General features: G+C 52.3%; 1 protein-coding gene and 1 non-coding gene across 10 annotated transcripts; both read right to left on the bottom strand.

Annotated features, from left to right (window-relative positions):
- Positions 1-436: 436 nt before the first annotated feature.
- LGALS12 (galectin 12) lies at positions 437-13077 on the bottom strand. 9 transcript variants are annotated; one of them, XM_040465714.1, is made up of 10 exons: positions 12825-12974; positions 11250-11548; positions 10522-10567; positions 10238-10451; positions 9223-9342; positions 8656-8694; positions 8047-8073; positions 7367-7455; positions 1917-2067; positions 437-1056 (listed from the first exon to the last, which is right to left on the bottom strand). In XM_040465714.1, the coding sequence occupies exons 3-10, from the start codon at positions 10560-10562 to the stop codon at positions 910-912; spliced, it is 828 nt and encodes a 275-aa protein (XP_040321648.1). In that variant the 5' UTR covers positions 10563-10567; positions 11250-11548; positions 12825-12974; the 3' UTR covers positions 437-909. The 9 variants fall into 9 exon arrangements, with proteins under 9 accessions (XP_040321648.1, XP_040321646.1, XP_040321643.1 ...); XM_040465712.1 differs by having other exon boundaries at positions 11250-11514; positions 12633-12884; XM_040465709.1 differs by lacking the exon at positions 12825-12974 and adding an exon at positions 12633-12816 and having other exon boundaries at positions 11250-11436.
- Positions 13078-16679: 3602 nt separating this feature from the next.
- Positions 16680-16790, bottom strand: LOC121024001 (U6 spliceosomal RNA). The gene has a single exon (XR_005787569.1). It is a non-coding gene; the product is annotated as a U6 spliceosomal RNA (small nuclear RNA).
- Positions 16791-21987: the final 5197 nt, after the last annotated feature.

The following is a 21987-nucleotide window of genomic DNA, read 5'->3' as shown; positions in this document are numbered from 1 at the left end:
TGCTGGGGTTAGGGGAGGGATGAAGGAGGTATGATTACAAAGCAGTGACACAAGAGAGGGTTTTGGAGTGATGGGGTCTTCACATGTCCTGATTGTGGCGGTCGTGGTTACACAAACCTCCGTACGTGTTAAAACTCAGAATTTTACCCATTCCCCAAGTCAATCTTACTACTACTAAAGTAATAAAAAATGGGGCACCTGCGTGGCTCAGTCGGCTGAGCATCTGGCTCTTGATTTCAGGTGAGGTCATGATCTCACGGTTTGTGAGTTCGAGCTCCGTGTCGGGCTCTGTCCTGATACAGTGTGGAGGCCTGCCTGGGATTCTCTCTCTCTCTCTCTCTCTCTGCCCCTCCCCCACTTGCTTTCTCTCTCTCTCTCTCTCTCTCTGCCTCTCAAAATAAATAAATAAACAGTAAAGAAAAAGACAAAGAAAAAGTAAGGAAAACCACTAGAAGTGTAAATGCAGTTATAACTTCCAACCCAGTAGAAGACAAGAAAGGTAGGGAGGGTGATAAAGATTTCATCAACCCGACAGCAAGCAGGCAAGCTGAAAATACAAGGAAAAATAGCACCGGAAGTGGAGGCCACAGAACCAGATGGTATAAACAGACATACCAGGAACGCCCCAGATATACCAGGAATCACAGCAGTAGCACCGTGGCCGGGCACACGGCCATCCCGCTGGAGAGTCATTTTTAGCCTTCCTTGCACACAGCGTGGCCCCGGGACCGAGTGCTTGTGGATGAGATGCGAGTGCGCGCAGGGGGTGCCAATCCCAGGCTGGGGCCTCCGAAAGCAGGGGGGTGACAGGCGCACAGCGTATCGAAGGGAGGAGAGCGGAGCCGCTTCAAGGGGTGCCAGGCGTGGGCGGGTCCTTCTCTTCCCTGGCGGGGGCCCCTGGCTCACTCCTCAGCAGTGGACACAGTGGAGCTGGACGCTGCCACTGATCCGGAGCTCCCGCAGCTGCTCCAGGACCTGCCGGTGCACGCCGGTGGCCCCCAGGCCCTGCCCGTTGAGTGCCAGCTTCAGCCCTCCCTCCTGGCACAGGAGCAGCACCTGGAAAAGGACAGGAGGGCCCTGCAGGCTCCCAGACGGACAGACAGACAGACAGGCGGTGCACTGCCTGCCCGATGCCCCACCCAGCAAGCCCTCCGCCGCTCAGAGGTCACAAAGACGGGAACCGTAGGGCGCCCGGTGGTGGGAAAGGGCAGGACTGGGTGCCCCGCTTGTCACCAGATCACTGTGACCTTTCCACAAGGATCGTCTCAGCCCTGGGCCTCAGTTTCACCCTCTGTGCCGGCTGCGTGCCCTCGAGCAGTGGGCTCAACCCTGGCTGCACTTTGGAGTCATTAGGGGGGCTTTTTCTTTTTTTCAGTAACACCAATGAGGGGCGCCTGGGTGGCTGGGTCGGTTAAGCGTCCGACTTCGGCTCAGGTCATGATCTCACGGTCCGTGAGTTTGAGCCCCGTGTTGGGCTCTGTGCTGACCGCTCAGAGCCTGGAGCCTGTTTCGGATTCTGTGTCTCCCTCTCTCTCTGCCCCTCCCCTGTTCATTCTGTGTCTCAAAAATAAATAAACGTTAAAAAAAAAATTAAAAAAAAATAACACCAATGAGGGTGATGGGCATGGAGGAGGGCGCCTGTCGCGATGAGCACTGGGGGTCGTATGGAAACCAGTTTGACAATAAATTTCATCTAAAAAAAAAAAAATAACACTAATGCCAGGGGCAGCCCCGATTAATTAAATCCGCGTCTGGGGAGTAGGGGGTTGAGAGCCGTGGCACAGATGTTTTCTCTGGCAGGCTCTGGCCCCAGCCCCGCATCCTCCACCCCTCCCCAGGACGCACCCCTGGCTCCCCACGGGATTGCAGCTTTCGACTCCCGCCAGACGGGATGAGGCCGCTCGGCTCCGACTGACCTCAAAAAATCGCCGGGGGTAGAACAGGAAGGGGGCCGAGATCAGCTTCTTGCACCCCCAGGGCGCGATCCAGGCCAGAGTTCTGTCTGCGAAGGAAGCCCTGAGCGTCACAGGAACGTGAGCCGCCTCGTCCCGCAGGCTCAGCGTGAGGCTGCAAGAGGGGGTCGGAGAAGGGGCCGCCCCTGAGCTGTGGCTGCCGGATCCTGAGGGGAGGGGCGGATGTGGGAGAGCAGCTGGAAGGTTCGGCGGCTCGGAGGGGTGGGGACACCTGAGCACAGCTGCAGCCACGGGGCCGGGGACCACGGGGGAGCACGTGACCTTGTCGGAGCCTCATTTCCCCTTCGGCAAGATGGGGATCGTTGTATTAGTAGTCGCCAGTATTTACCAGTATTTACCATACGGCAGGTGTTGCCTTAAGTGTTTTGAAAATAGCTATAGGGGTTAGAGCCAGGCCACCCGGCTTCAGCTCTGCTCTGGTACTTTCTAGTCCTGCGAGCTTGGGCAAGGCACTGTCTCTGTGCCTCAGTCTCCTCATCTGTAAAGTGGGGAGAAGAGTACCGTACCTGCCTCATGAGTTGTGAGAACTGAGTTAACATAGGTAAAGTGTGAGAACGGGACCTGGCACGTAATAAGCACGCGAATCACATCTAGTGTTTAGAAAATACTACTATGGGGGCGCCCGGGGGGCTCAGTCGGTTGAGTGTCTGACTTCAGCTCAGGTCATGACCTCACAGTCCGTGGGTTCGAGCCCCGTGTCCGTCGGGCACCGTGCTGACAGAGCCTGGAGCCTGCTTCGGATTCTGGGTCTCCCTCTGTCTCTCTGCCCCTCCCCTACTCCCGTTCTGTCTCTCTCTCTCAAAAATAAATAAGCATTAAAAAAATAATAATAAAAATAAAATTAAACATACTGCTATGTAATACAATACCTATCTCATAGGGCCACTGATAGGAACAAAGGAGATGACGGACGGGAGCTCTAGTAAGTACCTGGCACACAGGAAGTGTCTTACCGCCTACTGTTAGCTTCTCCGGAGTCCTCTCAGAAATCCTGTGCCTGGAGGCTCATCGGCCCATATAACCGACGGGGACAAGAAGTTCCGAGACTGACTCTGGTACTAGTAAGAGCTGTGGGGCTTTGCGCTGCGATGCGAACAATGTAGGACGCCAGATCTGGGGGGCTTCCTGCTGCCTGGCGTCTACCCCTCACAGGGCAGCCAGATTCTGTTTCATGTCTTGGGAGCTTCCAAAGCCGCCTTTGAAACAAAACCCCCGAAGCTGCTGGTGACTGACCCCTTAGCAGGAGGCGGTTGACAGTGGGGAGGCCAGGATGCCCGTGGGAGGGCAACGTGTGGAAAAGGGATCCTGCTGGACCTGGGCCAGGAGGACGCCCCGTACATTTCCAGCCTTGGGTGGGGGCCGGCAAGGGCTCGACACTGGGAAGAAGCTTGGAAGGCAGGGACCCTGCCTCCAGCCCCAAACCCTTGCCCCCGTGCTTCCCCGGAAAAGTCTTTGCCTTCCCATTGGCCTAAGAATTCAGCGTTCCCACCCCAGCTTGGCCCTATCCAGCACAGCCCCAGGCGGGCAACAGGCTCCGCCCCCACAGACACCTAGAGATGTTCTGTGGAACCTCTTAGCAGCTGTAGCCACACCCCCACAGCCTCAGTGATTGTGGGGGGGGGGGGGGAGGGCTGGAGAGGAAAGGACGATGTTTAATGCAGGCGAGTTCCATGCCCTCTAACTCCTACTCTCTCTGTCCAATTCAAGCCACGGTCGCTTCCAGAAAACAACAGTGACAGCCAACATTTGTTGCAGGCTTGCTAAATGCCAGGCACCGTGCTACGTCTTGATGTGGGCGGCCCACGGCTGAAGTGGCCTGGAGAAATGTCCAGGCTGTTCCATCGTGTTCTTCGACTTCTACTGTGGTCAAAAGCTGAGAAGGTTTGTACAAAAGTGGCGTCCAGCTTCTCTTTTAAAATGATCAGAAGATCTGGCATGAGCGGGTCTATGGAAATGTTCTTTCCACTTTGCCTTCCCAGCCCAGCGCGTCGCTATTTCTGTGACCTGTCAGGCCTCTGAGGGCATGTGAATTCGATGTCCTTGAGAAAGAGCAGTTAAATGACTTGCCGTGTCACTAATAATAACCATTTGACTCTTCATTGGTTGCATTTCTCTACACCAATAATGAAGCGGCAGAAAGAGAAATCAAGGAATCGATCCCATTCACGATTATAGTAAAAACCAGAAAACACCCAGGAATAAACCCAACCAAAGCGGTGGAAAATCTGTAAAACTGAAAACTATAGAACTATAGAAAGCTTGTGAAAGAAATTGAAGACGATACGAAGAAATGGAAAAACATTCCATGCTTATGGATTGAAAGAACAAATATTGTTAAAATACCGATACTACCCAAAGCAATCTACATATGCAATGCAATTCCTACCAAAATAGCACGAGCATTCATCACAGAGCTAGAACAAACAATCCTAAAATTTGGATGGAACCAGAAAAGACCCCAAATAGCCAAAGCAATCCTGAAAAAGAAAACCAAAGCTGGAGGCATCACAATCCCGGACTTCAAGCTGTATTACAAAGCTGTAATCATCAAGACAGTATGGCACTGGCACAAAAACACTCAGACCCACGGAACAGAATAGAGAACCCAGAAATGGACCCACAAAAGTATGGCCAACTAATCTTTGACGAAGCAGGAAAGAATATCCAGTGGAAAAAAGACAGTCTCTTCAGCAAATGGTGTTGGGAGAACTGGACAGCGACAAGCAGAGAAATGAACCTGGACCCCTTTCTTACACCAGACACAAAAATAAACTCAAAATGGATGAAAGACCTAAACATAAGACAGGAAGCCATCAAAAATCCTAGACAAGAAAACAGGCAACAACTTCTTTGACCTCGGCTGCAGAAACTTCTTGACATGTCTCCAGAGGCAAGGGAAACAAAAGCAAAAATGAACTATTGGGACCACATCAAGATAAAAAGCTTCTGCGCAGCAAAGGAAATAGTCAACAAAACTAAAAGGCAACCAACAGAACGGGAGAAGATATTTGCAAATGACATGCAGATAAAGGGTTAGTATCCAAAATCTATAAAGAACTTCTCAAACTCAACACCCCAAAACCAAATGATCTAGTGAAGAAAGGGGCCAAAGACACGAATAGACACTTCTCCAAAGAAGACATCCAGATGGCCAACCGACATGAAAAAATGCTCCACATCACGCATCATCAGGGAAACACAAATCAAAACCACAATGAGATACCACCTCACACCTGTCGGAGTGGCTAACGTTAACAGCTCAGGCAACGACAGATGTTGGCGAGGAGGCGGAGACAGAGGATCTCTTTTGCACTGCTGGTGGGAATGCAAACTGGTGCAGCCACTCTGCAAAACAATATGGAGGTTCCTCAAAAAGTTAAAAATAGAACTACTCTACGATCCACCAATTGCATTGCTAGGCATTTATCCAAAGGATACAGGTGTGCTGTTTCGACGGGGAACATGCACCCCAATGTTTATAGCAGCACTATCAACAATAGCCGAAGCATGGGACGTGCCCAAGTGTCCATCAACTGATGAATGGATAAAGAAGATGTGGTATATATATTCAATGGAATATTACTCGACAATGAAAAAGAATGAAATCTTGCCATTCGCAACGACGTGGATAGAACTAAAGTGCATTATGCGAAGTGAAATAAGTCAGTCAGAGAAAGGCAAATATCATATGACTTCATTCATATGTGGAATCTAAGATACAAAACAGATGAACGTAAGGGAAGCGAAGCAAAAATAATATAAAACCAGAGAGGGAGACAAACCACAAGAGACTCCTAAATACAGAATAAACTGAGGGTTGCTGGTGGGGCGTTGGGTAGGGGGATGGGCTAAGGGGGCGAGGGGGTGAGGGGCATTAGGGAGGGCCCTGGTTGGGATGATCTCTGGGTGTTATATGTAAGGGAGATGTAAGTGATGAATCACTAAATTCTACTCCTGAAAAAAATATATATCTGGATTCAAAAAAGATAAAAAATTAACATAGATCATTAAATCTCAAAAAAAATATATATAAATGACCATTCGACTTTGAGCTAGGATGTAAAGCTGGTGTCATGTCTCCAAGTTTTGTTGGGGAGGGTGTTCCTCCCATCGCTGGGAACTCTTTCATTTTCCCTTTATGACGGAGACGATCTTTCTTTTACTTCTGATGGGGAAACTCGGGACTCCAGCCTCAGAGAGGTGTAGTGACTTCCCCAAGAGCACATGGTTTATAGGAGGCAAAACCAGGCTTCCAACCCAGTTGTGCCAGGCTGTGGAGGTCGGTGCCCTCCAGGGCTGTGTTGCCAGCCTGTCCCAGAGCTCGCAGGCCTGATCAAGAGCGTGCAGGGCAACAGTCTAGTGAGGTCAGTGCTTTAAAAACCAAAACCAAGGGGCGCCTGGGTGGCGCAGTCGGTTAAGCGTCCGACTTCAGCCAGGTCACGATCTCGCGGTCCGGGAGTTCGAGCCCCGCGTCGGGCTCTGGGCTGATGGCTCAGAGCCTGGAGCCTGTTTCCGATTCTGTGTCACCCTCTCCCTCTGCCCCTCCCCCGTTCATGCTCTGTCTCTCTCTGTCCCAAAAATAAATAAACGTTGAAAAAAATTAAAAAAAATAAAAAAATAAAAAAACCCAAAACCAAAACAGAAAGGGAGAATACGGGGCACGCTCCTTCCTCTCCTGCCCTCCGCGGAGACAATTGTGCCCCTACCACATTCGTGGAGCCCTTACTATGTGCTTGGCACAATTCTAAGCCTGCACCCACCCCTGAAGCTGGCAGTATTATGACCACTTTTTACAGACAAGGAAAGTGAAGCCCAGAAGGGAAAAGAAACTGCCTTGAGGGTGCACAGGGAGGAAGTGTCCTCAGCAGAAGTCAAACCCGGGGGATCTGGCCCGGAAAAGTCATGAAATCCAGCGTGATTCCAGCAAGAAGGAAAGGAGACAAGAAAGGAGGAAAGGAGGGGAGAAAGGAAGAAAAGACTAGTCTGGCTTGGAGCCCTGGGTTTAGGGAATGGAGCAGGAGCGCCCCCTGTGGGAGAGGTCAGGCAGCGCCCGTGTGGTTCGTGTGTCGCTCCAAGCTCCCAATGCCTCCTCTCTGGGGCGCCCTGGGAGGTGGAGTTTGCCCTCTGGGTCTCAGCCTGAGCCTTTAAAGGACCTTTCCCGAAATCCCAGCTGGGACCTGCGACGACAAGAGGCTGGTTGACCCGCCCAGATGTACCGGCGGGGAAGATACTCCCAGCACTGGGGCTGTCGGGGCCATGGAGGCAGCCTGAGCACCTGTCCCAACCACAGACTCAGCGATTGAGCGGTAGTGTTGGAGACGAAAGAGGAAATTCTTGCAAAGCTCGTGCGTGGCTCAGAGCTGCTTCTCTCTCCCTCCCATCTGCATACTTACTCCTTTGGCTCTGGCAAGACCAGCCCCCGCAGTACGATCACCTGTCCCGGCCAGAGACCCTTGGGAAGGGCCCGAGAGCAGGGCACCTCCTGTAGGGGGACGGAGATAAGTGAGAAGGGACACATAGAGGGGCTTGGGGAGGGCTGGCGCCCCCCCAGGGGCCGTGGAGCCCTGGGGGGGGGGAAGTCTGACGTCAGGCCTGCAGCCGGGAGAAGACTCAGCTTTGCTCATTTATTAAACACCTATTGCATGCGTGGTCTCCTGCGCTCGACTCTCCCTGGCCCTTCAGGGTAGAGCTCTGTGGCCACCCCCCTCTCCCGGGGTCCGAGCACCAGGTATGTCCCCCAGCGCTGCACCCTGAATTGTGATGGCCTGTTCACTGCTCTGTCTCCCCCACCAGCCTGCGATCCATTGGAGGGCTGAGACTGGCTAGTCCCTCTATCCTAGAGCCTGGCACCGGGCCTGGCACCGAAGAATATCAAATAATTGTGTGCAGAATCAATGGAGAAAAGACAAGAAGCGGGAGCTTCAGCGGGAAACAGCCTGGCCCACCCGCAGCCCACAGGTTTCTTCTATAAAGGAAGGGGAGACTTTGGTGCTGAGGCCATTTCCCACCGGGGGGGGGGGGGGTGCCCTCCCAGGACGACACCTCCACCAGACCCAGGCGGGAGGTCACTCACCAGGCTGGGGCTCTTCAGCAGGAAGGGCTGTCAAGGGAAGAGAGGGGGCATGGAGATCACGTGGTGTTTGCTCGGTGGGAGAGAGCCTCTTAATATTGTTATTAAGAATTGAGGGCATTTGGGGTTTATCTCTCTAAAGACAATGCAGGTGAATGATCGGAGCCCCAGGGAGGGCCCTCTTGGATTCACACATCAGTTCTGGGAAAATGGGGAGGAACCGGAGAGAGGGTCTGTCATTCACTTATTGTGTGGCCTTGGGCCTCATCTCCCCTTCTGTCCTGCAGGCCAACCCCAGCTTCCTCCCGGGGTTGGGAACAGAAAGCACCCCCCCCCCCCCCGCCGCCCCCCAGAGGGATCTTCTGATGGCCATACTGGGCAGCCAGCCTACCCCACCCATCTTCCCAAGCCACCCCAGCTTGGGCTGGGAGAGGAAAGGCCAGGCCGGCTTGGGATTGGAGTGGGGCCAGCGGTATCCATGGCAACCGTGCAGGGACAGAAGGGGCAGCTGGCTCTTATCAACCAGGTCAGGCCAGGGGGGAGGAGGGAGCTCGGTGGCTCAGCGAGTGTGGCTGGAACCACAAGGGCCGACCTTGCTCCCCAGAGACTCACATATCCGACCGGATACTCAATGCCGCCCTCTGCAAATGGCTGTCAGGAAAGAGAAAAAGCAACACACGGGATTTTAATTTATTTTGTTAATGTTTACTTATGTTTTTAGAGAGAAGGACGGAGCGCGGGCAGGGGAGGGGCAGCGAGAGAGGGAGACACAGAACGGGAAGCGGGCTCCGGGCTCCGAGCTGTGAGCTCAGAGCCCGACCCGGGGCTCGAACTCACAAACTGCGAGATCGTGACCTGAGCCGGCGTCGGACGTTTAACCGACCGAACCGCCCAGGTGCCCCTCGGAATCTGCATTTTTAACAAGCTCCTCGGGTGCGAATGGCATAGCTAGCTGCCGTTTGGGCCCCATGGTGCCAAGTGTCCGAGTGATTCATTTCCTGGCCATTGCTCTCGGGTCCCCTTCTGTGGTCCCCTTCTCATCCCGCTCGCATCCCACACCTTGATGGCCCCCTTCCACCTTGGTTCTAACTGGTGTGACAGGGCCTGTCTGGGGCAGCAGGGGCACCTGGGCCTGTCTACGCATCCACTTGGACGTACGTTGGCCCCAAGGGAACTCACGCTGATGTTCAGGAACCCAACGGCCTCCACCAAGATGTCACCAAATATGCCCAGGGTGTCCACACGGGACAGCGGGAGCCGGTAGCGGTAGCGGAGAAAGTGCTGTCCGTTCACGCTCACCTGGAGGGACGGACAGACAGCGCAGCAGCCCTGGATGCACGCTGAATTGATACGTGCCAGGCCACGGTGGGCACCCTCACCTGGAATGTCCCTCATTTAACTTGACATCAGCTCTAAGAGACAGGCACGATTTACAGACGAGGTGCCCAAGGGTTTGGGGAGCTTATGCGACCTTCCCGAGGTTGCACAGCTGGCGGACGGCAGACCTGGCCTTGGAACCAATGCACCTCTCACTGTCCCTCTGTGTCCCTCTGCCTGGGACACAGCACTTTCCCCACGCTGTTCCTCATTTGCCCTAGCGGCCCCAGCAGCCCCATCCACAGGTGAGGAAGTAGAGGTCCAGGAGGCCGCGTGACCCCTACACCCCAGGGCCCTCCGTCCACTGCTGGCTCCCCCCAGCTCCCCTTTCCCCCCGGGGAGGTCAAGGTCCTGGCATCTTTCCGGCAGGAGTTCACATCAGCGGTGAAAGCCTCGAGGTGGAGCTCTCTCTCCCTGCCCCCTGCCCGCTCTGCCCCTGCTCCGCTCCCCTCCCTGGTGGGGACCCACCTCATCAGAGACGCGGTGAGGATTCAGTGAGTTGATACTGAAGGGCTGGAGCAGAGTCCTGCACAGCGCAGGCTCTCTCCAGGTACTTGCTATGACCGTGGCGGTAGCGCCCCCTGAGGGTCAGGCACGACAGGGCCTTCTTGCTGCCCCGTGTACCAGGCCATGTGGGCCCAGGGGCAGCTTGGAACTGGGCTCGGCGGCCGCTTGGGCCTCTTGGTTCTCAAGCCCTCCCGGCAGTGCCCCTCAACGCAGTGACCCGGGGCATCCAGCTGAAGGAAGGAGGAGGATCGGAAGGGCATCGCCTGTTTAGCAGGTTCTAGGCCCCGAGGCCCACCCCCTCCCCCCTCACCTTCATTTCCTCATTTCCGAAGAGAAAGAGGATGAGGAAGCTGGCTCCTCTCTGCAGGCCCAGGCGGGGCCACCGGGCCTCGGCCTGCCAGCGCTCGAGGTACAGGGTGTTGCAGATGACGTGGGGCTTGGTGGTGTGGAAGCGAGGGTTGAAGTGGATGGCGATGTCCGGCCGGGGATGCACGCTGCAGCCGCACTGGAAGTCTACCTGGAACCTGGTGGGCACCCCTGGTCAGAGACCCCCAGGGACCCCGAAGGCCAGCTCCCCACGGAGCACGCCCTTACCTGCGTGCGTCGAGAGGGACCACTCCCTGGAGCGTGACCATCTTGCCTGCACGCAGGCCACCGAAAATTGTCGTCACGTAAGGAACCACCTGAACAAGGGGGAGAGACCTATCCGCACGGGGTTGGAGAGAGGGCTTTACTAGGACCAGGTGGGGGGGGGGGGGAGAAGAGGAACGAGACGACTCGACTCTCCAGCCCCAAACAGAAACCGCCCTCGTGGGGAAAAATCAGTTTTCTCTGAAAGGTCTGTTCTCTTCCACCTTCTCCCCTTTCCTGGACCTTCACATGTCAAAGCCACGTTGCCCTGGGGAGGCCGAGTTCAGTTCCATCGCCCCCTCGGAGCACCAGCCCTGCCCCTCTCCCCAGCTCCTTGGGCACAAGCCCAAGCGAGGCTTGCCATCTGGATGCCTTGTCCATTGGATGCCATCTTGGCCTCTAGAAGCTTGGTATTGGCTTGGTATTGGCAATGGACAATGGCCTTGTCCATTGGATGCCATCGTGGCCTCTAGAAGCCTGATATTGAGGTTTCTCGAGGACCGTTTACTGGCCAGAGCCCAGAAAATGGGGGTGGTTGGGCGGGCAGAGGGATGGACAAGTTGGGACCTTGTTATAGACGCCTGGAGAGATACCCAATGGTGGCCCAGCCTTCCTTCCCAAGGCTCACCTTTCCCCACACAGAAGTTGTGTGGAATTTCTAAAACATACCACACACGTTTACCGGTCCCTACCTTTTCGGGGCTGCTTCCTGTGCTCTCCCTCCACGCTGTGAAATCCAACTTGACTTTCAAGGTTCTCCGACACCTTCTCCAAGCATTGTCCACTATGGCGCCCGAGTTTTCCCTTCCCTTCCCTGCTTTCCCTTCCCTTCCCTGCTGGCCCTGCTTCACTCGCATGGCTGGCTTGGTGGTTGGCTGGCTTAAAGGGAGACCAGGGGCCTGGGAGGCCCAGGCCGCTCAAAACTGAAGCCCTGTCTTCCCCTTCTGTGCTCAGCGCCTGGCGGGGCACAGCATGGGCTCTGAATAGGTGTCTGCAGAACGAATGTGAACATGTAGCAGCTACGCGTGGGCATACGTGTGTTCTCCAGCTCCCAGGAGCCTTTAGAAGCCCGAACCATCTAGAAGGAGTTGAGCCCCAACAGTGCTGCCCTCCAGGCAGGAGCTGACAGCGTGCAAAGAGAGGAGTGGTCGTGACCTGGGCAGCGGCTGCACCCCATTACTCAGGCAACTGGGGAGATGCTGGAGCCCCACAGGCTCCAGAGGGCCCACAGCTGACCGGGCTCAGCACCTCAGTCCCTCCCACTTCCCAGGCTCTGGGCCTGGCCTATAACTAGGGACCTGATGCAGCTCTCCTGGGGGGAGAGGGCCAAGTAAAGAGAAAGTGATAATTAGTGCTCAGTGAGGGGAGGGCGGAGTGTGCTGGGCGGTCAGCCTTCCGTAAAGCAGGGCCAGACTTCAGAAAATCTGCATGGGGGCGCCTGGGTGGCTCAGCTGGTTAAGTGCCCCACTCTTGGTTTCCACTTGCGTCACCATCTCACGGTTTGTGAGATCGAGCCCTGTGTTGGGTTCCGTGCTAACAGCATGGAGCCTGCTTGGGATTCTCTCTCTCCCTCGGTCTCTGCCCCTCCCCACCTCAAAATAAGCAAACATTTAAAAGGAAAACAAAAAATAGAAAATCTGTGAGGGCACTGAGCAAGAGGAGGAAGTGAGGGGACCCCCACGGCCATCCCTGAGTTGGATAACCTGACTCTCTGCCAGGCTGGAGAGGAGAGTACCCTAGGTACTCAGTGGCTCCCCCCAGGGGTACTACCCCGGAGCCCAGAGCCTCCCAGCCCCGTGTCTTGCAGCAGGAGCCCAGCACTGACTCCCGGCAGGCTCTACTGCTTTTAAAATGTGAGGACCCTGTGAGCTCAACGATCGTTCCCACCCAAATGGGAATTAGCTGGTCAGCTACTTTGCTAAGCTCAGGAGGGCCTTCCAGAGTCCGTGGGCAGGTGCAGGGGGAGAAGGGCCCAAGATTAAAGGCCTCTCCACCCACCGCCGGGGAGTCTGGGCCCCGCTGGGGTGGGGGGGAGCCCCGAAACCTGGAGATTCCAGACCACAGTGGCTGCTCACCGGGTGGAAAACTGGTGGCTGCAGGACGAAGTTGTCGGGAAGTGGGTCCGGTTTTTCTCCGGGTGACATGGGGGTGGAGGGCCTCCAGCTCGACCTGCTGATCCGGATTCCAGGAGCCCTGCCCCCACTGACTCGCCTGCCCCCCGGCAGGATCCTTGGTGCCAGGACAGCTCTTCCAGCCGTTAGCCTCACCTGGCCCAGCCGGGCCCCAGTGCCTCCTGGAGCTGGCCTGGGAGGGCAGGTCCGGGCAGCGGTCTACCCCTGGTCCACACCCCAGCTCCAGTCCCACCGGCTGGCTGGCTTGGGGCTGGCAGCAGAAATCCGAGTCCAGGAGCAGGAAGCTTGAACTAACCAAGCAGCTGGCCAACCAGCTCCCCGCCCCCCACCGTGTACACCCGGGTCTGGAGCACAGAGCTGTCGCAGAGGGAGGGCAGAGGCAGGCTCTTCTAAGGCCTCGGAGGGTTTGTGGTTTCTGGGGCTCCCATGGGAGCTCTCCCCAGTCAAAGGCAGGGGTGATGGTGCACGGGGGCAGGTCCCCGGAGAAGCCCCGCCCCCGCCTCTTGGCCACCATTCCGTGGCTTCCCATTCCCTACTCCCTTCCTGCCATGAGGTTTTCATCTCCTCCACTCGTTTCCCTGCCCCTTCCTCCACTTTTCTCCCTTTTGCAAGATTACAGTCCCTTGAGGCTCCATTTCGGCTTCGGCTAAAAATGCCAGGGCCCAGCTGCGGTCACCAGAAAGGAGGCAGGGGATGGGGAGAAAGGGGCAGAAAGAGAGGGGCACCCCTTGAAGCTCAGAGAAAGCAGCGAGGTGCAGAGGGTGCTGAAGGGAGCCTGGGTTCTCACCCAGCCGCTGCTGCAATGTGCTGTGTGCCCTAGGACAAGTCACTTGCCCTCTCTGTGACACCCTTTGCTCATCTGTATATTGAGCGACTCCAGAAGAGTGTTTCCACGGGAAGTCTGTGTCTGGGGGGCGCGTGTGTGTGTGGGGGGGGGGGGGGGTAGGATCTTTATCAAGATCCCCCAGGAATCTTTGGACTAGAGTCGCTCCAGTTCTGGTTCAAATTCCCATAAAGCCTTCCCTCTACAAGGCAGCACAATCTCTCAACTTAATCTTGAGTTGGGAGGTCCCAGGATCCGACCACGCCGGCAGCAGGGAATTCTCTGCGGGACCAGGCTGGGCCGAGGCTCCGGGGCGCCTTAGCGGAGGGAGGAGTCAGCCGCTGCTCTAATCGAGGGGCAAGTGCAGGGGCGCCTCTGGGGAAAGGCATCTCGGTCAGAGCCTCTCAAGGGCGGCAGCAGTGTGGCTTGTTAGCAGGCTTGGTAGAAATGCAAACTTTCAGGCCCCACCCCAGGCCTACTGGAGAAGACTCTGGGGGCAGGGCTAGGGCGCAGGAATCTGCATTTGCACATACTCTCCAGGTGACGTTGATGCATGAGAGGCACTCACTGTCTTAGGGCTTAACTGGCGGGGCTTGGGGTGCAGAGCCAAGAGCCTTGTTCAGATCTTGCCGGGTAGGAGGTAGGAGGAGCTGGGCTGCTAAAGGCACTTTGCCTTGGGAAATTCGATCAGAGGGTCACCCTCCCCCCTCCCCCCTGTGGAGGAGAAGCCGAGGTGGAGAATCCTGTGGGGCAGGGGCGGGGGGCCCATCCCAGCCTCCCAGCCTGCGCAGACCTTTGGGCCAGGGGCAAATGTGTCCTCCCCCACTCCCCAACCCAGCCTCAGTCCCCCGTCCTCGTCCGAATGCAGAAGGAGGGTGTCTGAATGCACAAGTCGGCCTGTTGTGCCTGCTTGCACAACAGATGTTTATTTTCTCACAGTTCTGGAGGCTAGAGGCCCAAGATCAAGGTGTCGGAAAGGATTTTTTTTTTCCTGAGACCCTTCTCCTTGGCTTGCAGAGGGGTCGCTCCTTGATCTGTGTGTTTGTGACGTAATCTCTTCTTGTAAGTGGTCCAGTCATCTTGGATGCTACTCATAGGAACTCATTTTACCCTAATGACCCTTTTAAAGGCCTTTTGTCCAAATATAGTCTCATTCTACAGTTACCGGGGTTAAGACTTCAACATAATGATTTTTGGGAGCGGAGCACAATTCAGCCTGGAATTCCTATAACCGGTGTCACCCTGGACCCCCAAGACTGAATATGAGACCCCGTTGGTCTGTCCAGGGGTGGGAGAGGGAAAATCCCTCTTCCTGAGCCAGAGTGAGGGGAACTTGTGGGGGAGGGGAAAGGGCTGCTGCTGACCCTGACATTGAACCCAGAGGGGCCTCCCCTGCCCCAGGCTGGCGGCCCCCCACCCCCACCCCAGCTCCCTACCCCTGGACTTTTCCCTCAGAGCACTTACCGTACTCATCATTCTATATTGAAGAATTGTTTAATGTTTGTCTCTCCCTCTCCCTCCTTCCTGACTATACGTTCCATGAGGGCAAATTTATTCTTACACCCTCAGTACCAAGCAATGCCCGGCACCGAGCGAGTGCTCAAAATGTATTTAAAGAATGAATGACTGTAACAAGCTGTGGTTTATGGCTCCTGTCCAGCAGCCACCTCCTTCTCTGTCGCTTCCCCAGCAGTCCTGGCCCAAGCAGACACTAGGTACATTTTCTTCTAACTGGCTGCGGATTGTAACCGAGGCAAGTTTACCTAATTATCTATGAATAACCAATTCGTAGCCTGGGAAACTTAATCCACGGTCAGGGACCTCAGGGTTCCTCACTCTCCCCTGTTCTCTGATCCAGCAGCCTCTTTCCCAATCCCTGCCGCTGAATGGGTGTAACTCTGGGCCTAGGGAGGGACCAGTGCCCAGATGAACCTATTTTGCTCTACATCTTAGCCCTTTCTTCTATCTGATTCCCTTTCTAGGTCACTGGACACTCTCATGGATCCTGTTTCTCTCGGGACCAGCGTGGACCCATCCTGGAACGGAATGGGGGGATAATGAGCAGAAATCTGGGAGGAAGAATCCACAGAATGAGACAGGTGGCTGGATAAGGAAGATGAGGAAAAGGAGCTGGAAAACAAACGCACAAACAGACAGAAGACTCCAGCCTCTTGAACCAATGGATTGGGAAGAGTCTGGTGCATTAATGGAAAAACAGGGAAGCTGTGGGTAATCTGGGGTGGGGGGGTGTGTGAGCTGGCTGGTTCCAGTGGAGACCAGTTTGGAGGACGTGGGGGGTGCAAGAATTGGCCTGGATAGAGCCTGGGCAGGGCCTCTATCAATGTTCGATCAGCATTTATTGAAGGAATAAAGATGCTGTTGTCTGGAAGCATGTTAATACACTCTGGAGAAAACCGTTGCCATTTATTCTGATTCTCTTTTGCCCCGTGCGTTTTCATGGTCGCAGCCATTTTGCATGACCAGGTGCGGTGGCTGTTAAAGGGAGCAGCAATCACTCTGGCTCTCAGGGAGCTTCCAGTCTAATTGGAGAGACAACACACCCTTGGAGGGGAGAGCCAATAGGACAGAGCCTACTTCTTTTTCTCCCAAAGAGATCAAACCATCTGGACAGAAATACTGTAAAACGGAGGGAAAGAACAAGCATCACCGGTAACCTCCGTAGGCTAACACGACACTTCTCATTTCTTTGACGTATAGCCTACGACCCTTCTTCCCTCCCCCATGGAACATAAGTTTGTTGCAGAATCTCAACCTAAAAACTTGATGTAGCTTGATTTTTATTCCCAACCATGGCTCTGGACCACGTATGTTGACTCCCTCTTTCCCGCGGGGTTGCAGACCTCATCATACCCCAGACAGTTCCTGTCGCTCACCAGTCACTTTTGGCTACTGGAACTCAAAATAGTTTAGCACTGGTCGTCAACGGTTGGTGACATCACAGAAAGATACAGAAGCAGACATATTTACTTCCTGATGGAAGAACACATGGACGCTAGTGGAATCCTCTGGAAGAAAAAGTCACCGAAGCTGAATTTGATTGAGTCTCTATACTTAGTTACCAGTGTCTAGGAATATAGGGCATGAATGATTGTATTGTACAAGACAAATAACTCTGGTTCTCTGGGGTTTGGTTTTTTTTTCCCCCTCTAAATATGGAACGCTTCACAAATGTGTGTGTCATCCTGGCACAGAAGCCATGGTCATCATCTCAGTATTGTTCCAATTTTAGCATGTAGGGTGCCCACACCAGCATCCCCGTTACTTCAATGAGAAAGTTTCAAGGAAGAAAAGAGGTGGAGGAGAAGCCGGTAAGATTGGAGGTTGGCAAACGTTTTCTGTAAAGGGCCAGCGAGTAAATATTTACACTTTGAAGGCCATAAAGTCTCAGATGCCACAGCAACTACACATCCCTGCCCTTGTCGTGCGAGAGTTGCCAAACACGGTCTGAAAATAAAGGGTTTTTAAAGGTGAAATAAAGGGGATTTAAAGGTGATGTTTAAATCAAACATGGATGCTGAAAGTTGGATTTCATATCATTCTCGCATGACACAAATACTCTTATTTTCCAAGTGGTTTAACAATAAGGGCACCTGGGTGGCTCAGTCGGTTAAGTATCTGACTCTTGATTTCAGCTCAGGTCATGATCTCTTGGTTCATGGGATCGAGCCCCACGTCAGGCTCTGTGCTGACAGTGCAGAGCCTGCTGGGGATTCTCTCTCTCCCTGTCTCTCTCTCTCAAAATAAATAAATAAACTTTACAAAAATCTATAAATGATATTTTTGTGTTTAAAAAAATTTTTTTTAATGTCTACTTATTTTTGACAGACAGAGAGAGACAGAGCACACACAAGTGGGGCAGGGACAGAGAGAGAGACACACACAGAATCCAAAGCAGGCTCCAGACTCTGAGCTGTCAGCACAGAGCCCCATGTGGGGCTCGAACCCATGATCCATGAGATCATGACCTGAGCCAAAGTCGGACGGAAATCGACTGAGCCAACCAGACATCCCTATAAACGATTCAACAGTATATAAAGCCAGTTTTAGCTCTGAGGCCATACAAAAACAGGCAATGGCTGGATGGCAGAGGGTAGCTGCTGACTCCCACTTTCACAAAAGGAAATTAAGAGGCGCATCCCCTGGTTGTAATTTATGGATCCACGTGGCTTTGGACTCAAACAAAAACCACGTAAAAAAACATATAAGCAAAATCAGGGAGAGGGAGACTTTGGCTATTTGATGACATTATAGAACTGCTAACATGTCTTTAAATGTGCTAACGGTGCCGTGGTCATCTTCATTTTTAAAAGATTCCTTATGTTTTAGACATATGTACTGAAATACTTACAGATGAAATGATACGGCATCTGGCATGGGCTCCAGAAAAATCTGGTTGTTGAGAGGAAGTTGGCAGGGGTGGGGGGGGGTATAGATGAAGCAAGACTGGCCATGCACTGTAAGCTGGAGAGGCTGGGTGAAAGGTTAGTGGAGATCCATTATTCGGTTTCCTCTGACTTTTATTTTTATGTGCACGTTTCCATAATAAAAAGTAACAAAAGCAAGCAAAGCCCTAAAATAAATAAAGAAAACACCTGACCAAGAAAATCAACCAAACCAAAAACCACAGCTCAGTGTACAGATTTGATCGCGTGTCCTAATTCACCTGGGGTGAGGTGCATGGCCTGAGGGCCTGGGAGCAGAGTGTAGACATCACCGCATGTGGGGGCAAGGAGGAAGGTCAGAGTTGACAGGCCCCGGGAAGCCGGGGGTGGTCCGTGGACTGTCCCCAGCTCTGTGCCATTTCAGTCCTAGTGCTGAGGCCTCTGCTTGTATGGTCTCAGTAGACAGACTGCAGGCAAAGTTCCTTTACTCCAATACTCTGTCATCTCTGAGGACCTCTTCAGAGAGGCACCCGGGTCTCCCTTGGGACCCTTCTAAATTTTTTTTTTAATGTTTTTATTTTATTTTTGAGAGAGAGACAGAGTGCAAGCAGAGGAGGGGCAGAGAGAGAGGGAGACGGAATCTGAAGCAGGCTCCAGGGTCTGAGCCATCAGCACAGAACCCGATGCAGGGTTTGAACTCATGGACTGCAAGATCATGACCTGAGCCGAACGAAGTCAGACGCCCAACCGACTGAGCCACCCAGGCGCCCCTGGACCCTTCTAGAAGTAGGAGTCCTTCCTCTCCCAGCTGTCCAGTCCAGTTCTTGCCCCTCCACCCTTGCATTGTTTCAGAAGGGTGCTTAAGATATTACTTTTAGACTTTGAGCATGCATGTTAAAATTTCAAGGGCAATAAATAAAAGAGTAGAGTGTAAACTTCCAAATGAATAGAGAGAAACATGTAATATACCTAAGATCAAATCTTTATGAAGAGTAATATAAAGTTTGTTTCTTCATTTAGAGAGAGAGAGAGAGAGAGAGAGAGAGAGAGATGGAGACTCCCACGCTGACAGCACAGATGAAACTCATGAACCATGAGATCATGACCTGAGCAGAAATCAAGAGTCGAATACTTTCCTGACAGAGCCACTCAGGCACCCCCTACAAAGAACAATATGAAACTTCATCGAAAGAGGTTAACGGAGACCTAACAGATAGAGATCATATGTAATCGTCGGGAAAACTCAATTTTGTAAAGATGTCAAAATCGCCAAGCTGATTTATTGACTCAATGTGATTTCTTTCTTTTTTCTTTCTTTTTTTTTTTTTTTTATGTTTATTTTTGAGAGAGACAGAGTGTGAGCAGGGGCGGGCAGAGAGAAAGGGAGACAGAATCCGGAACAGGCTCTAGGCTCTGACATGTCAGCACAGAGCCCGACATGGGGCTCGAACTCACAAACTGTGAGATCATGACCTGAGCCGAACTCGGACGTCTAACTGACTGAGCCACCCAGTCAATGTAATTTCAGTCAAGATGTCGACAGAGTATTTTGAGCAATTTAACAAGCTAATATTTATGGAAGAGCGAAAGCCCAAGAAGAGTCAAGAAGCTTCTATGGAAGGATAAGGGGGGGAGGGAAGGATCTCAAGATAACCACGTATCTAGATTTATCATAGGGGCGCCTGGGTGGCTCAGTCCGTTGAGCGTCCGACTTCAGCTCAGGTCACGATCTCATGACTTGTGGGCTCGAGCCCCGCGTCGGGCTCTGTGCTGATGGCTCGGACCCTGGAGCCTGCTTCAGATTCTGTCTCCCTCTCTCTCTGCCCCTCCCCCATGCACGCTGTCTCTCAAAAAATAGACATTAAATAAAATTCTTTTTTAATTTAAGATTTATCATAAAGATATAATGGTTAAAATCCCTTGATAGTAGCACAAAGAGAGACACATCGACCAGTGGAATAGAATACAGTCAACAATGTTCTTGCTCATTCACCAAAGCCTGAGGTGTGACAGAGGTGGTTTTGCTCATTACTGGGGGAAGAAGCAACTATCAGTAAGTCAGGCTGAGGTAAATCATATGGGGATTATTCACATGGGGAAAATCAGTTCCAGACAGATTAAGTGAAAAGGACAAAATTTTGCAACTTTCACAAGAAAATATAGAATAGTTTTCAGACCTCAGGGCGAGGAAGGACTTCCTGGAAAGACCCAGAGTACTAACCACAAAAGAAAGGACTGATACAGTCTACTTCATTAAAGTTAATAATATCTCCTTATCAGGAGACTTCAGAAAGAAAGTGGAAAGATAGGCCATTAACTGGAAGAAAATATGAAAAAAAAAAACAAATACAACTCACAAAGAGGAGCATCAAAGACACAAAAACGGCTTCTACATATTAATAAGAAGTCAACTCCAAAAAAAACTGGGCAAAAGACACAAACAGGCACTTTTTAAGAGCAGAAATCTAAATGGTTATACCTATATATAAAGGTTTCAATCTTAGTGATCAGTGAAATGTAAATTAAAACTTCTAGTTTAAAAAAAAGGTATTTTTTATAGGAATAGAATCAAGCCTCTCCTTTTTTTATTTAAAAAAAATTTTTTTTATCATTTATTTTTGAGAGACAGAGAGAGACAGAGCATGAGCGGGGAAGGGGCAGAGAGGGAGAGGGAGACACAGGATCGGAAGCAGGCTCCAGGCTCTGAGCTGTCAGCACAGAGCACGACAAGGGGCTCGAACTCATGGACCACGAGATCATGACCTGAGCCGAAGCTGGATGCTTAACCGACTAAACCCACCCAGGTGCCCCAAACCTCTCTTTTTTTGAAATTAATTTTTAAATATTTAATTTTTTTTTTTTTTTTTTGAGAGAGAGAGCGTGCGAGCAGGGGAGGGGCACAGAGAGGGAGACAGAGGATCTGAAGCAGGCTCTGTGCTGACAGCGGAGAGCCTGATGCGGGGCTTGAACTCACGAGCCATGAGATCATGACCTGAGCCGAAGTCAGATACTTAACTGTCTGAGCCACTCAGGCACCCCCACCCCCCCAAAACACAACTTCTAGTAAAACTCCTTCGTAAAATACTATTTTACATCCACTCACCTGGAAAAAGTAAGTATGACAGCACTAAGTGTTGGTGAAGATGTAAACCCACAAGAATTCTTACACACACTGGTAGAAGTGACATTGGTACACTCAGTGGGGAACACGTTTTAGTATTCTGTTGTAAAGTTGAATATGTGCATACCTTCCCAGGTGCTACGTTCTGTAGAATCTCTTGCGTGTGCACACCAGGGCATAGTTTGGGCTCTTTTCCATAGTTTCGAATTCCAAATGAGAAAAAAGGACCAAGTGGTGTTATCACTGGGTCAGTAAACTGTGGTGTATTCACAGAATGGAATGTTTTTCCGCAGGGAAAATGAATTACAGATCTGCACGGTAATAGGTATGTATTGTAGAAACAGCTTTGAAAGAAGCAAGTTGCAGAAAAAGAAGCTTGTTAACACAGCTGACCATTTTTATGAGGCTTCAAGTATGCCAAACCAAACAATGTATTAGGGATGCAAAGAAAGGATTTTAAAAAGTTGTTTTTTAGAGGCTTATTTTACTTATGTATTTTAAAAAGTTTATTAAGAGGGGGGAGGGGGAGGGCCAGAGAGAGAGGGAGAGAGAGAATCCCAAGCAGGTTAGGCAGAGTCAGCCCCCAAGCAGGGCTCAATCTCACCAACGGGGAGATCATGACCTGAGCCAAAGTCAAGAGTCCAAGGCTTAACCGACTCAGCCACCCAGGTGCCCCTAAAAAGCCATTTTAAAAAGCAAGGGTATAGGGGCACCCGGGTGGCTCAGTCGGTGAAGTGTGCGACTTCGGCTCAGGTCATGATCTCACGGCTTGTGGGTTCAAGCCCGAAGTGGGGCTCTGTGCTGACAGCTCAGAGCCTGGAGCCTGCTTCCGATTCTGTGTTTCCCTCTCTCTCTGCCTCTCCCTCGCTCGTGCTCTCTCTCTCGGAAATAAACATTAAAAGATAGAAAGAAAGAAAGAAAGAAAGAAAGAAAGAAAGAAAGAAAGAAAGA

The sequence above is a fragment of the Herpailurus yagouaroundi genome, unplaced genomic scaffold (genome assembly GCF_014898765.1).
Source record: "Herpailurus yagouaroundi ecotype Mexico unplaced genomic scaffold, PumYag 569, whole genome shotgun sequence".
Classification (NCBI taxonomy): domain Eukaryota; kingdom Metazoa; phylum Chordata; class Mammalia; order Carnivora; family Felidae; genus Herpailurus; species Herpailurus yagouaroundi.
This window is presented reverse-complemented; position numbering and strand designations above follow the sequence as displayed.

Bases quoted from the DNA above. Each gene is read 5' to 3' on its own strand.
- LGALS12 (XM_040465712.1), bottom strand. From the start codon at position 12,701: ATGTCACCCGGAGAAAAACCGGACCCACTTCCCGACAACTTCGTCCTG. The intron at 11,515-12,632 runs GTGAGCAGCCAC...GTGCCCCGCCAG, and splicing joins AGCCACCAGTTTTCCACCCG to GCGCTGAGCACAGAAGGGGA. The intron at 7,456-8,046 runs GTGAGTGACCTC...GTCCCCCTACAG, and splicing joins TGCTGAAGAGCCCCAGCCTG to GAGGTGCCCTGCTCTCGGGC.